The sequence below is a fragment of the Orcinus orca genome, chromosome 14 (assembly GCF_937001465.1).
Source record: "Orcinus orca chromosome 14, mOrcOrc1.1, whole genome shotgun sequence".
Lineage (NCBI taxonomy): Eukaryota > Metazoa > Chordata > Mammalia > Artiodactyla > Delphinidae > Orcinus > Orcinus orca.
In genome coordinates this window covers 53,967,733-53,980,987 of record NC_064572.1, presented here as the reverse complement: position 1 = coordinate 53,980,987, position 13,255 = coordinate 53,967,733, and the positions used below count along the sequence as shown (strand labels likewise).

At 40.1% G+C, this 13,255-nt stretch overlaps 1 protein-coding gene across 2 annotated transcripts in view; it reads left to right on the top strand.

The window, feature by feature from the left end:
- SLC16A12 (solute carrier family 16 member 12) overlaps positions 1 to 2,961 on the top strand; it is an 88,561-nt gene extending 85,600 nt beyond the window's left edge. For both annotated transcript variants that reach the window (XM_033404859.2, XM_004279427.4), the window contains one exon: positions 249 to 2,961. In XM_033404859.2, coding sequence (XP_033260750.1) covers positions 249 to 511 — 263 coding nt within the window. In that variant the 3' untranslated portion in view covers positions 512 to 2,961. The remainder of the gene's footprint in view (positions 1 to 248) is intronic.
- The last annotated feature ends 10,294 nt before the right edge of the window (positions 2,962 to 13,255 follow it).

The following is a 13,255-nucleotide window of genomic DNA, read 5'->3' as shown; positions in this document are numbered from 1 at the left end:
GAATACTAAGAGTGTGACACTTCCAAGCACTTTACCTAATAACAACAACCCATTTTAGAAGTTTCCCTAGAAAATAGAATGCATTTTTCAGTTGCTGCACAATACTTTTAGGACATCTGCTTTTTATGTCAAAATTATAGCAGCGTTGCTAGCCATCTATTGTTATTATCCTGACAAATTATTAGATTTGAAAATGGGTAAATAATTGAATTTTCAACTCAATATCATTTTTCTGTTGCTTGTTACAGGATGGCTCGTAGACACGACTGGCAGCTACACTGCAGCGTTTCTTCTCTGTGGGTTTTCAATGATATTTAGTTCTGTGTTGCTTGGCTTTGCTAGACTTGCAAAGAAGATGAGAAAAACCCAGCTGCAGTTCCTTGCCAAAGAATCAGATCCCAAGCTGCAGCTATGGACCAATGGATCGGTGGCTTTTTCTGTAGCAAGAGAATTAGATCAGAAAGATGGGGAGTCTGTGGCTATAGCAATGCTTGGTTCCAACCCCGCATGATCAATGGCCTTGAGCCTGAATCTTCAGGGCTGAAAGAGGTGGGACCACTGTATTGTACATGTTTCTGAAGGATTTTATTTTGGCAGAAGTATTGCCTTCTAAGGAAATTTATCGTTTTATTAATATGTTTGTAATGGAAAAATAGCAAATAACAAAGCAAGCTGGACTGGCTCAGAGTATCCCCTTTTGGGATTTGTACTCACAATTGAACTCGCATCTTTTGGGCAGTGAGCATCACACTATGGAGAATGTTAGGACCTAGCTGATATAATTCACCGTAAATAGAGGTAATTTCAAGGCACGACCAAAGCAGATGACACTGGACGCAGCTTTGTTTCAAATTCTCTGCCCTTCCATCTTCCCTCCTCAGTTAGAAGGTAAACAGAAACATTGACATGTAGGTTTCTTTATGCTGTTCAGAGAAGGGGGTCCTGTATTAATCATTGCCTTTTGAAGAACCTAAAGTACTCTTCAACAACCTGTTTCAAATGCTAATGAGAAACTCCACTAGGAAGAAGGTTTGTCATCCTCACCTTCCACCACCACTGAAAGCTCTTTTCCTAAAAAGAGGCACTTAACCTCCAACCAGACGCTCACCTCTGTTGCTATCACATATAATATTTGCTCTAAATTGAGTAGAACACACCAAGACACATGGGCGATTTCTAAATCTTACCAGAAATGTTAACTGTAATGCTTCCCTTTTTTTTTCCTTTAGAAATAAAGCATTTATTTAAACTGTAGACAATTCCTGTTAGGAATGGAAAAATGTTGGCAGCATTCCAACTGGGCAGGAATTGAATTCTTGAATCAGCAGGTCTCTGGTGAAAGTTTTCTTTTCAGATCAGATATTTAGGTTCATTACCCAAAACAGGACTTGGGAATTTGGCCTGAAAAATATTATTCTAGAGATACTCTGAAGCTGAGATTCCTTTCTCCCTGTGTTAATTTTTGTTCCAATGTCCACTGCTCTTCATCTCTTTATAGATAATCATTAGTGGACCTTTTCAGCTGAATGAGAAGACTTCAGGGGTTAACCTCAGCATCACAGCCCTCCCACAAATTGTAGCTTTGGTCAGGGGAGAGGGAGGACAAAGTTAAGAAGGCTAGTGGTGTGTTGTTTTACAGTTTATAATCACATACCTTAACTCATTGGATTATAGTTTGCTCATTCCCAAGTACCCTACTTTCCTGTGGTGTGGGATAAAGTCTTCAGATTGAAGAGGGAGGGCATAGGGAGAGAAGAGAAAGGCCAGATCCCCCAGCCTGTCTCCGACCATTTTAAGTCCTCTGAATTATAATCCTGAATCCCAAATCATGTTGCACTTGTAACACAGGGGCAAGTTATACAATTGAAAGGGGATTTTAATTATTCAAAAATTTAAAATCTGAACCTCAGGGAACTATTTTGACCCTGAAGGCCATTCAATCCACTGTCCCCCAACAGATCTCACAAATGCCTTGCCAGGGGTGCTGAGAGAAAAAACACAGCCATGAGGAAGATCCAGGGTTGACTAAGCACATTCAGCAAGAGTCTTTGCCTATAACTGGATTTTAAATATATATATATAAAATTATATATTAATACATTGCTTTCCGAATGAAATGCTGACTTGATTTGATGGCAGAAAACTAATATCTCATAGGTGTTTTCCAAAGAGAAAACAGGAATGTTTCCTGTTATCTTTATACTTAGTTTGAGAATTTAGTTGTGAAACACTTCCTTTGTCATTTGCAATTTTAAAACAATATTTGGAAAATATCTGTAAACAGTCAAAGTTAAAATGAAGTTTTATGTGTTTGGAATAGCACTTTACACTAAATGTCATTTCTTGAATCTTCAAGCCTAAAGATTTTTTGAAATATAAAGAGTTATAAATATTCTTATACATATTTTTTCCTAGTGATGATCACAGTAAAATTTTGTTTATCTGGTTCTGTGATGTAATTTCTCTAAAGTATTATAAGTACTCATGAAAAATGAGCATAGAGATCAGAGCTTTTAAAAATTTGTATAAAATATTTGTGATATTCTGCCTTTATACATGCATACATTTGTATTTTACTTTTCTTTTTGGAGTGGCATTTTTAGGAAACCAGTAAGGAAAATGTAGATCTTAGAGGTTACCATTGTCATCGACACAAAATTTTACTGTTATGTTCCATTTGTCTATACTGTTTATTTCAAAATGGAGCAATTCATGGGAATGATGTGTTTGTTTTGTGGAATCAAGAACAAAATTGTGGTGGGATGATTTTACATCTTAAATATTTCTTTATATCACTGCAAGTTCTACTTTGAAATTGAATGAGTAGAAAAGCAAACGAAATGTCTAACTTCTGTAGATACACTGTACCATTTGGCCTTTTGTTCAGATTGTGATTTCGCTAACAGATTGGCTATTGATGATAATATTTTCTTATTTCAAAAGCATAATAAAATGAGTTGATAGTCATGTTTGGAAAAACATTTTTCCCCTGCACAAAGGGTTTGGATTGTATTGTGAGTGGCTCTGTCTGGATTATGCCAGGATGTAACTGGCATATAAAGATGTGGTAAGCGATCAAATAATTTACAAAAAGCAGAACCATTTATTGAGAACTTCCAATGTGTTAGCTACCGTGTTAAGCACTTCCTATGCATTGTCTTATTTAATCCCCGTAACAGTCTGTATTATCACCATTTAATAGACATGGAAACTGAGGCATTAGGTCCCACGTCTTCTGACTCTGCAGTCACTGCACTCTAGTGCCTGTAGTGAATTCCTGTAAAACTAGGAAGCCGTCTGATGCTGGAGTCTGCCTCCCTCCCTTTGCACCTGCTCAGATCTTCTCATGTGGGTTCAAGAAACCATTTGGAAATAAGCCCTTCCTTGGGCAGATGAAATCCTCTGGGTTATGCTGCAGTCTTCCAATCAGTATAGATGGGAGGATCCTGGATTGGAAATTTCCAAGAATCTTTCCAAGAGTCTGGTTCTATCAAGACCACTACTTCCAGGCTAAGTGGCTTAATTTGCTGTCTATTGATCCAGGCTCCTCTTTGGGAGTATTTGTCGGGGCGGGGGGTGGGGGGATGGGAGGATGTGGAGAAGGCTGGGCAGCACACTTTGTCCCACCTTCCGCATTACCAAAGTCACGCTTTCTCAGTCAAGAGGTGAGTTCTTTCTGAAGTGCCTATACCATTGCCCAGTGATGATGAAGATGGTAATATCTATTTGGCACTCATCTTCCTGGTCCCAATAGGTCTAATTTGGAAATTGTTTATTGAAATGAAATAGTGTGAATTCAAGGTAGATATGAGTTTTTCTTCTCATGCTTCAAAGTTTGTCTTTTTTTTTTAAACTCCACTGAACAATACATTTTTATACATGTTGCCAGAGCAGCTACCAGTAAGAGATGACTGGGATTTTGTCCCATTAGCACAGAGAAATATTTGGTGGGAGGATTGGGAAAAATATTAAATAATGATAAAAAGATTGATGTTTAAAACATTTTATTATGAAAATTTCCAAACATATACAAAACCAGAAAGAAAAGTACAATGAACTTGATGTACCCATCCCCCAGCATTTATCTACCCCTTTCCCTACACCCCTGATGAAGCTGTTTGAAATATGTTGACAGAACAAGGAATAACTAAACTTGGTAAGAACATGCTAGCGGAGGGTATGGGTGGTCAGTATCACCTATTCAAGAGCCACATCATTACCTACAAAGCTGATGGGGACCCCTTGCTTGCCGCAGTCTTCCTTTGGGCGTCTGAATTGCAGGCTAAAACTCTTCCTGCTTCGTTCCCAGCCCCGATGTGGTCTATCTACCTGAAGCTTAAGGAGGTGTCAAATAAGTGAAAAGTGCTTCTGAATTCTGGGAGAGAGTGATCACTATTACTTTCATTATTCCTCGTAATTATTTAAGTGTCAGAGCCCTCTTTGAGGGGTCCAGGACCTAGGATTGGTCTAAAATTAAATACAAAGCACTTTTTTTTTTTTTTTTTTTTTTGCGGTACGCGGGCCTCTCACTGTTATGGCCTCTCCCGTTGCGGAGCACAGGCTCCGGACGCGCAGGCTCAGCGGCCATGGCTCACGGGCCCAGCCGCTCCGCGGCATGTGGGATCCTCCCAGACCGGGGCACTTACCACTGAGTCCAGTGCCTAATTCATAGTCACTCAATAAACACTTGGTGAATGAGTGAAAACAATAAGTGAGCAAATGAAAAAAAGAACGAAGGAAGAAACGGCTAAAGAGCATTATAATGCAGCAAGGGTAGGGCTGACTGAAGGTCAGGTTTGCTTGAAGTAGCTCTTGCACCCAGAATGCATAGGAAATGTTAGATGTTCCCAATTCAGTGGCCCTAAATAGGACACCTGGTAAGAAGTGTCACGTAAATAGCAGGAGCTCCAGAGCACTGAGTATCATGGGGCAGGTTTGGGAAAGGGAATAAAGGTGGCAAAGAGAAGAGTTGGTAGAAATATATTAATTAAAACTTTAGATTAAGGCCTGAATGTAAAAATGATACAACTGTGTTGAACCCAGACAGACGTAATTAAATAGCTCTGTTGTGATCAAATTGAGTGGGAGGCCTGGGCAAGAGGCACTGCCCGTGCAAAGGAGTCCTGGAATATTGGGAAAAGGTGGAGCGCAGGAGTCTCATCGTGAAAAGATGGGGTTTCAGTTACAGGGACCACACAAGCTGCTTTTACTTTACATGAAAACCCTGCTCCAGGATTTGGCCGGGAGCAGAAGCCCCTGACTGGTGTCTTGCCCGGTACTGTGGCTGGCCTCTAACTCACAGGGCATGACTGAAAATCAGATGGCGTACTGGCTAACTTTTTTAAGAGTTGGTGAGAGGAGTTAATCAACCAAAACTATTTATTAAGCACCTCCTTGGAATCTGGCACCATGTTATATATGGTGGGGAATTCAAAATACACGTACCACCCCTTCCATGATCTCAGGTGTACTTCCTAATTGGTAAATTGAAACTAACTCAGGTGAGAATAATCCCAAGAGGTGTTTAAACGCTGACTGAGGCTAAGGGCGTTGGTTCTCTGGGCGTCAGGAGAGGAAGAATTCGTGCTCTGCCAGAGAAATTTGAGATGATTCCGAGGAACTCAGGTATGGAATTGAGTGGGTTGGAAACAGCCTCTACTCTTTTCAGGGGAAGAAGCTGGGGAGTAAGGGAAGAGGATGTGGGGAAGCCTCTTTATGTGGCTACCTGAAGTTCTAGTCGATTCCTAAGGCCAATGCAAAATCAAACACAAGCTGACACTAATAAATGTTCTGGTGAGGGGATCCACAAAGGTGTCTGGAACTTTGGGGACTGCTGGGATTTTGGGCTGCATTTGGCTAAATTAAAAACAGGGATTTTCAGGGCCTGGGGTTATACTTTAACAATTACCTCTCAACTCTAAAAAGGAATCATTTAGGGCTTCCCTGGAGGCGCAGTGGTTGAGAGTCCGCCTGCTGATGCAGGGGACACGGGTTCGTGCCGCGGTCCGGGAAGATCCCACATGCCGCGGAGCGGCTGGGCCCGTGAGCCATGGCCGCTGAGCCTGCGTGTCCGGAGCCTGTGCTCCGCAACGGGAGAGGCCACAACAGTGAGAGGCCCGCGTACCGAAAAAAAAAAAAAGGAATTATTTGTAAGTTTTTTCTTCTTAAATAGTCCAGAGATTCAAGAAAGTTTTTGTTTTGGTTTGTTTTGTTTGTTTTGTTTTGTTTTTCAAATAACTACATGTTATGCAGCGCTGCCATCTGCTGGAATTAGACCACTTCCCAAAAGTTGGTGATGCCTCCAATTACAGTTTAATTGGACAAGGCCAGCCTTAGAACAAAGTTTGTTGTTCCCTTCTCTTCCCTCCCCTAGTCCCTGCTCACTACCCATCCCACATGTATCCTCTTCCTCTTGCAAGTACAAATATAGGGATAAAGATGCTGTGTTGTATTTTTCAGGATATATTTTCATTGCCTAGGTCACTTCTCTATGTAGAATATCAAAGTTAATATGAGTGATAATTTTAATTGACTTAACTAGGGCTAACCATAGGTAAAATTTAATGTGAAAAAAAATATTTTGAGCCCTCTGTGGCCTTCTTTGGGAATTCAGATTGCCATCCTGGGTCCCATTCTTGGTCCCCTACTATTGTGTTAATTGATTTGAGTTGAAAAAGGATTAAGTTAAAGTGTAAGATGAAATCTCAAACACATACCAGAAGTCAAATTTTGAGAAATGTTGAAACCAAATGACATAGGGGAGTGTATTCTGTATAATTTGGAAACATAAAATGTCATGCTGGTTATACTGTATACCAATTATGACAGATTTAGTGATTGAATTTACTTTTAAATGTGTAGTTCCCATGAAATTGTGAAGGGATGCTATTTATAGCAACAATTGCCTTCAAAGAGAGTGTATCATGTTAAAATGAAAGACTCTTTTGAACTAAGCAACTAAATGAATTTGGTTATGCATAAGTGTGTCTGTGGCTGTATATGAGGATAAGAGAAAACTGAATTACTCTGTTTCAGGAAAACAGTGGAATTGGTTTTTTTTCAGGAGAAGAGTAGAGATAGGGAAGGAGATAAGGCCCAGAATCACGGCAAGAGGCAGGAATATCAAGAAATGGTTGAGGGTGTTTCCTTCTTTCTTTCTCTTTTCCCTTCAATCCATCTCTCTCTTTTCTTTCTTTCCTTCTTTCTTTCTCCCCATCTCCTCTCCTCTCCTTCCTTCTATGCTTTCTCCTGCTCTCTTCCTTAAAAAAGTGATTATATAATATTAAATTACTAAGTTGTGGATTCTCCTCTCCTAAACTTTATCAATAAAGGGTTTTTATATACAAATGGCCTGTAAATGGCTTTCATTTTTGGTGTTTGTTTGGTTTTTATGTTTGTTGTTTGTTTTGGTGAGATTGAGGTGTAAGGTTACCGGTGTTAAGGTGGTATGGAAAAGGGAAATCATGTGAAGAGGTGAAGTGCCTCTTAAACTAAATTAGTGTTCAGTGGAATTAGGGGCTCAGAGCTACTTTCCAAAGTCCATGGCTTGGAGGCTCAAGGCAAACTCAGGGGATATTAAGGGGCAGGTGATCCCAGCCTACTTTTTGTCGTTTCATGAGTTACAGCACCCTCCTTCCTTGCCTTCTTGTGTTGTTCTCCACACTGGGTAAAGTTCTGATTCTGGTTGGTATGTGCATGGGAGATATATCCTACTTCCCAAGGGCAAAGAATGGGATATTCTGGCTTCTAATTGTTTACTGGTTTTTCAACCTTCCAAAGTAGGTTTGCTTCCTTTTTCGAGGAATTTATTCCAAATCTCTGATTTCTAACATCCAACTCTTAAGCCCCTCCCTTAGACTGAGTCCCTTGATTTCTCAGGCCATTCTCTCCAGGGGTTTCAGAGCAGCTTTTTTTTTTTTTTTTTTTTTTTTTTTCGGTATGCGGGCCTCTCACTGTTGTGGCCTCTCCCGTTGCGGGGCACAGGCTCCGGACGTGCAGGCTCAGCAGCCACGGCTCACGGGCCCAGCCGCTCCGCGGCATGTGGGATCTTCCCGGACCAGGGCACGAACCCGTGTCCCCTGCATCAGCAGGTGGACTCTCAACCACTGCGCCACCAGGGAAGCCCTCGGAGCAGCTTTTAATCCCTTTCACAATTCCTTCCAGGGAGTTCTGGGACTCTGTGAAAGTGTTGGGTGACCTATGATTGTAGAATGTCTGTGCTTTGTGTGATTCTCTGTAGCATTCTCCTACAGTTTCTGTAAAGATTGGTCCTATCGTCCCATATCCTTCATTACAAATTTTAAAGCTATTTAGAAAATATTGATTAGTGGTTAAATGTTAGATTCTAGAACCAGATACCCAGGGTTTGAATCTCTTTCTACCTCTTATTAGCTACGTGACCTTGGGTGATTAGTGGTTAAATGTTAGATTCTAGAACCAGATACCCAGGGTTTGAATCTCTTTCTACCTCTTATTAGCTACGTGACCTTGGGCTTACTTAATCTCTCTCAATTTCAGTGTACTCATATGCAAAAGGAAATAACAAAAATGCTTATCTATAGAGATTTTGTGAGGATTTTATAAGTTTAATACATGTAATGCACTTAAAACAGCACCTAGTACATATTATATTCTATGTAGCTATGAGTTAGCTATGGCTATTCACATGACACTATAGTCTATATATGTGGCTGAACTAGGATTCCCTCCTTCCTAGGGCTTTGCTCCAATCTGGTGGTGAGTTAGGGACATGTTTGGAGGAAGTTGACCTATAGGCTCACTTTTGAACTCTTGGGTATTCATCTCTTTCTTCCTCACCCCATTTTACCCTTTATCAAATTGGAATGGAAGAAGTTTCAACAGGAATGGCTTTTCCTGAAGAATAGGAAAGGCCAGTGTGTTCAGTGTCTTTGGTGTTAAACCCAAGTGACATCAATCCATGCTTGTCCTTCAGAGTTTATCCACGAGGCATCTGTGTGCTCCCATGAGATTTGGCTTTCCCAAAGCTTACACATCTCACCTTCATTATTTTGTTGTTTTCTCTTCCTAGAGCCCATCATGAAAGGAGATATTGAGAATTCTAGTTCATCACTTATAAAGGACCCCTAGGTTCTGAGCAGATAGAATATATACATGGCATTTCTGTGCATGTTCCTAGTAATTAGATCTGTTTTTTAATTCACTTAAAGTGAAGTACAACAAAACACTTAACAAATTTATCTTAGCAAATAAGACACTGCCAGAGAAGGTGGGAGTTTTGTTTGGGGTGGGATAGGTATGTGTGGCTTGATACAGGAAAAGAGGAAGCTAAGGCAGAAAAGAAACCACATCTCAGTGATCCAGAGAACTTTGGCTAAGAAGAGAATTGCAGAGGAATGGGAGGCTGTGGTCCTGGGAGAGAAGTGGGAGAGAAGAGTGGAGAGGTAAGATCCTCCCCAAACCTCTGATTCTACATTATTCTTGCTTATTCCTTGTTATTTCCCCTAACCTTTTTATTCAGAGAGCTTCCACATAACAGGGTAAAAGTTGTATCTAAACTTGGGCTGTTGTTAACTTTAACCTAACATATGTAGTTTCCCTTAGGATTTCTACTTACAAATGGAATGCATAGGATGTAGAGCAGACAAGGCCATCCCCCCAAAGTTATTACAGTCGTTTCCTTACCTAGATGATCCTCAGAATCCCTTTGGGTGCTTTACAAATATATAGGCCCCACCCCTGGAGGTTCTAGTTTAGTAGGTCTTTCATGGGACCTGGGAATTTGATATTTAAAAAACTTCACCAGTGGTTCTGATTTAGGGTTAGGTTTATGAACCACTGATACAATGCAGAGAGAGTGGACTGTAAATGAGGTCAGATCTGGTCCTAGAGCTACCACTTAGTAACTAAGTAGCTTGTGTGATTCTGATAATGTTACTTAACTAACTTCTGAGCATTGCTCTATTTATTTGCAGTGTTGAAATAGTTAAATAAGGTGTAATATTAAAGTATCTTATAATTAATGCAAAGCAGTTATTTTTATATGGGCCTTTACCATTACATATATATATATATATATATATATATATATATATAGACACACACACACACACACACATATAGCTGTACATATATATGTACAAGCTGACCACGTGGGTAATCTGGCTGTCCTTTGATGTCTAGGTCATCCCATACTCACTTTTATCATCTACCTTTTCCACTTTGAATTTGGACAAGTCCAGTTCAAGGCCTGTAGACCTCACAGCAGCTGTGAATAAGCTGGTGATGGCTTCTTCAGCCTCTGCTCAGCTTTATTGGATATAAGTCATTATTTCAGTCAACACAGCCATCTTTGGTACCTCAGATACATTCACAGCCATAATTCTACCTATTTCTAAAAATTTTATTTATTTATTTATTTATTTATAGCTGCGTTGGGTCTTCGTTGCTGCACGCGGGCTTTCTCTAGTTGCAGTGAGCAGGGGCTACTCTTCGTTGCAGTGCGTGGGCTTCTCATTGCGGTGGCTTCTTTTGTTGTGGAGCACAGGCTCTAGGCACGCAAGTTTCAGTAGTTGTGGCACGCAGGCTTCAGTAGTTTTGGCTCGTGGGCTCTAGAGCGCAGGCTCAGTAGTTGTGGCGCACGGGCTTAGTTGCTCCGTGACATGTGGGATCTTCCTGGACCAGGGCTCAAACCTGTGTCCCCTACATTGGCAGGCGGGTTCTTAACCACTGCGCCACCGGGGAAGCCCATAATTCTACCTATTTTTTGAAGTTGTCTGAATTACAGTTGGTAGCAGTTGCTACAATGTGAGTATAACTTCTTCCCTTGCTCCACTTTCCATACCCCACTCCCCCTACCCATGATGCTGAGAACAGATCTGTAGGAATAAAGAGGAATAAGAGAACCAGACTGAAATCTCAACAGAAAAAGTTTACTGGGGGCTTCAGTAATGACTAGAGCTAGAATGACTACCTCCTTTTTGAAATACTTCACTTGCTATAGACATGTATGGAATGGGGAAGAAGACAAAATTTGAATCTACATGACTTTGGTATTTTTGGCTGCCAGTATCCAATCCCGATTTTCTCGATAATTCCATCCCTGCACCTTGCAGTCCATGCTTCTAAGGAAGTTAACTTTCTCCTCATTCCTGTCTTTCTGTGCCAGCTATGTCTCAGGCCTAACTAATGAACATGGTCTCTTCCTCTCTGGCCATGATGACTTATTTGAAAATGGTTCCATAACCTATGACAGTCCTATCACACTGCAAACCTGGACTTCTCAGATGGTTCAGGGAAGAGATGTGCTCTTTTCCACTGCATAGAGACAAGAGTGCATGTGGCAGCCATCTTAGGATCACAAAGGTAGTTTTCTCAGAATGGAGCCAAATTTGATAAATCAGTGCTGAGAAGTAGAGACAGTGATTGTGTCTTGGCCACAGTGCTTTGAAAAGATTGAGCCTTGTTTGAAAACACGATTTACTTTTGTTTCTTACTGGTTTAAAGACAGATTATGCCAGGTTTTCTATTTTCTGTCATTTACAGTGGATAGCATCTTATATACAAATATTTATACAATTTCTTTAAGAGATGTGGGTCATCTGAATTGAAGTACTGAATGCTACCAAGGAACATAAAACACTTTCAAAAGCCAAATGGTCAGGTATAGGATATGTAAGGCATGCCTTAAAACGGCATGTGTGGAAAAACCTACGCATAAGTAGATAGGAAGTGGATGTTATTATTTTGGCTACATTAATATACATATAGTTCATAGAAAAGATAAGGGATAATTCTACCAGAGTCCTAAAACCTCACTTTAGGTATGAAGTTAAACCCTGTGCACAAACCCTTGCCAAAGGATAAAGACAATTTGGAGAGAATTCAAAATAACCATGATGGGGAGGAGACTGCAATATGTCTTATGGCGGTGGGTGAAAGGAAATGGAATGTTTAACTCAAGTTTCAGGGGACACAGGGCAATTGTCTTCAATTACTTTAAGATATGTGTAGTAGACATTTGGTTTTTGGCAACTCAGTGTCACGACTTCACATAACAGCCATATGTATTTGGTGATTCATTTGTTCCTTCAAATTTATCTGAAATTAGTGCTGCCCCTGGACTATTAAATTACATCATTCATTATATTTTCATTTTTGCTTAGGTCAGTTTAGCTGAGTTTTTTGATTTGCAATTAAGAGTTTTAACTAATACAAAATGTCATCTCTAAAAAGCATTAGATCTTTGAAGTCCCTAAGGACAGACCAAAATGTGTAAACTACACGCTAGAAGTCTTCAGTTAAATGGCAGAAACAAATTTTATTTTTTTAATAAATTTATTTTTGGCTGCATTGGGTCTTCGTCGCTGCGCGCGGGCTTTTTCTGGTTGTGGCAAGCGGGGGCTACTCTTCGCTGTGGTACGCAGGTTTCTCATTGCGGTGGCTTCTCTTGTTGCAGAGCTCAGGCTCTAGGCGTGCGGGCTTCCGTAGTTGTGGCTCACGGGCTCTGGAGTACAGGCTCAGTAGTCGTGGCGCACAGGCTTAGTTGCTCCGCGGCACGTGGGATCTTTCTGGACCAGGGATCTAACCCGTGTCCCCTGCATTGGCAGGTGGATTCTTAACCACTGCACCACTAGGGAAGTCCCAAATTTCTAAGAATAAGGACTATCTGAAGACAAAAATTATCGTTTAGGAAGATAATTCAACCTTCAAATTTTGATGGTTAATTAATAAAGGTGAATTTTGAGGTCTTTTTTAAACTGAAGAGTCTATGAAAGTATCTCTAAATAAAGTTTAGGAAGGCAAGCACAATACTGACAAAATTTAAAGTTATTATAAATATTAATTTTAGTTCAACTTATATAGTTGTATTATTCATATGCTGATTTTATACTTTCTTAGTGTTATGCTTCTTATATATTTCAATATTTTAATATCTAGTGGATTTTAAAATCACTTAATAGACCTTAAAGTCTAATGTTTAAATAGAGAGGCTTGTATAGTTGTATCTTTGTTTTGATATCACAACGGTAATTTTATCGCATATGAAGTCTCTACTTGGGAACATAACCTTAATCGTAACATTATTCCCAATGGGAGAAAATGACTTGCTGCAAAATAAGCTATTTGCTGCAAAACAGGACAAATGCTTCTACTGATAGGTTAGGACTTCAGTCCTGAATTACTGAAATACTTAAAGATCATTCCCTTGCCTGTTCTTAATTCTTGAATAAACAAGTGAAATCAGCGAAATAAATAAAACCAGCAGGGAGATAAG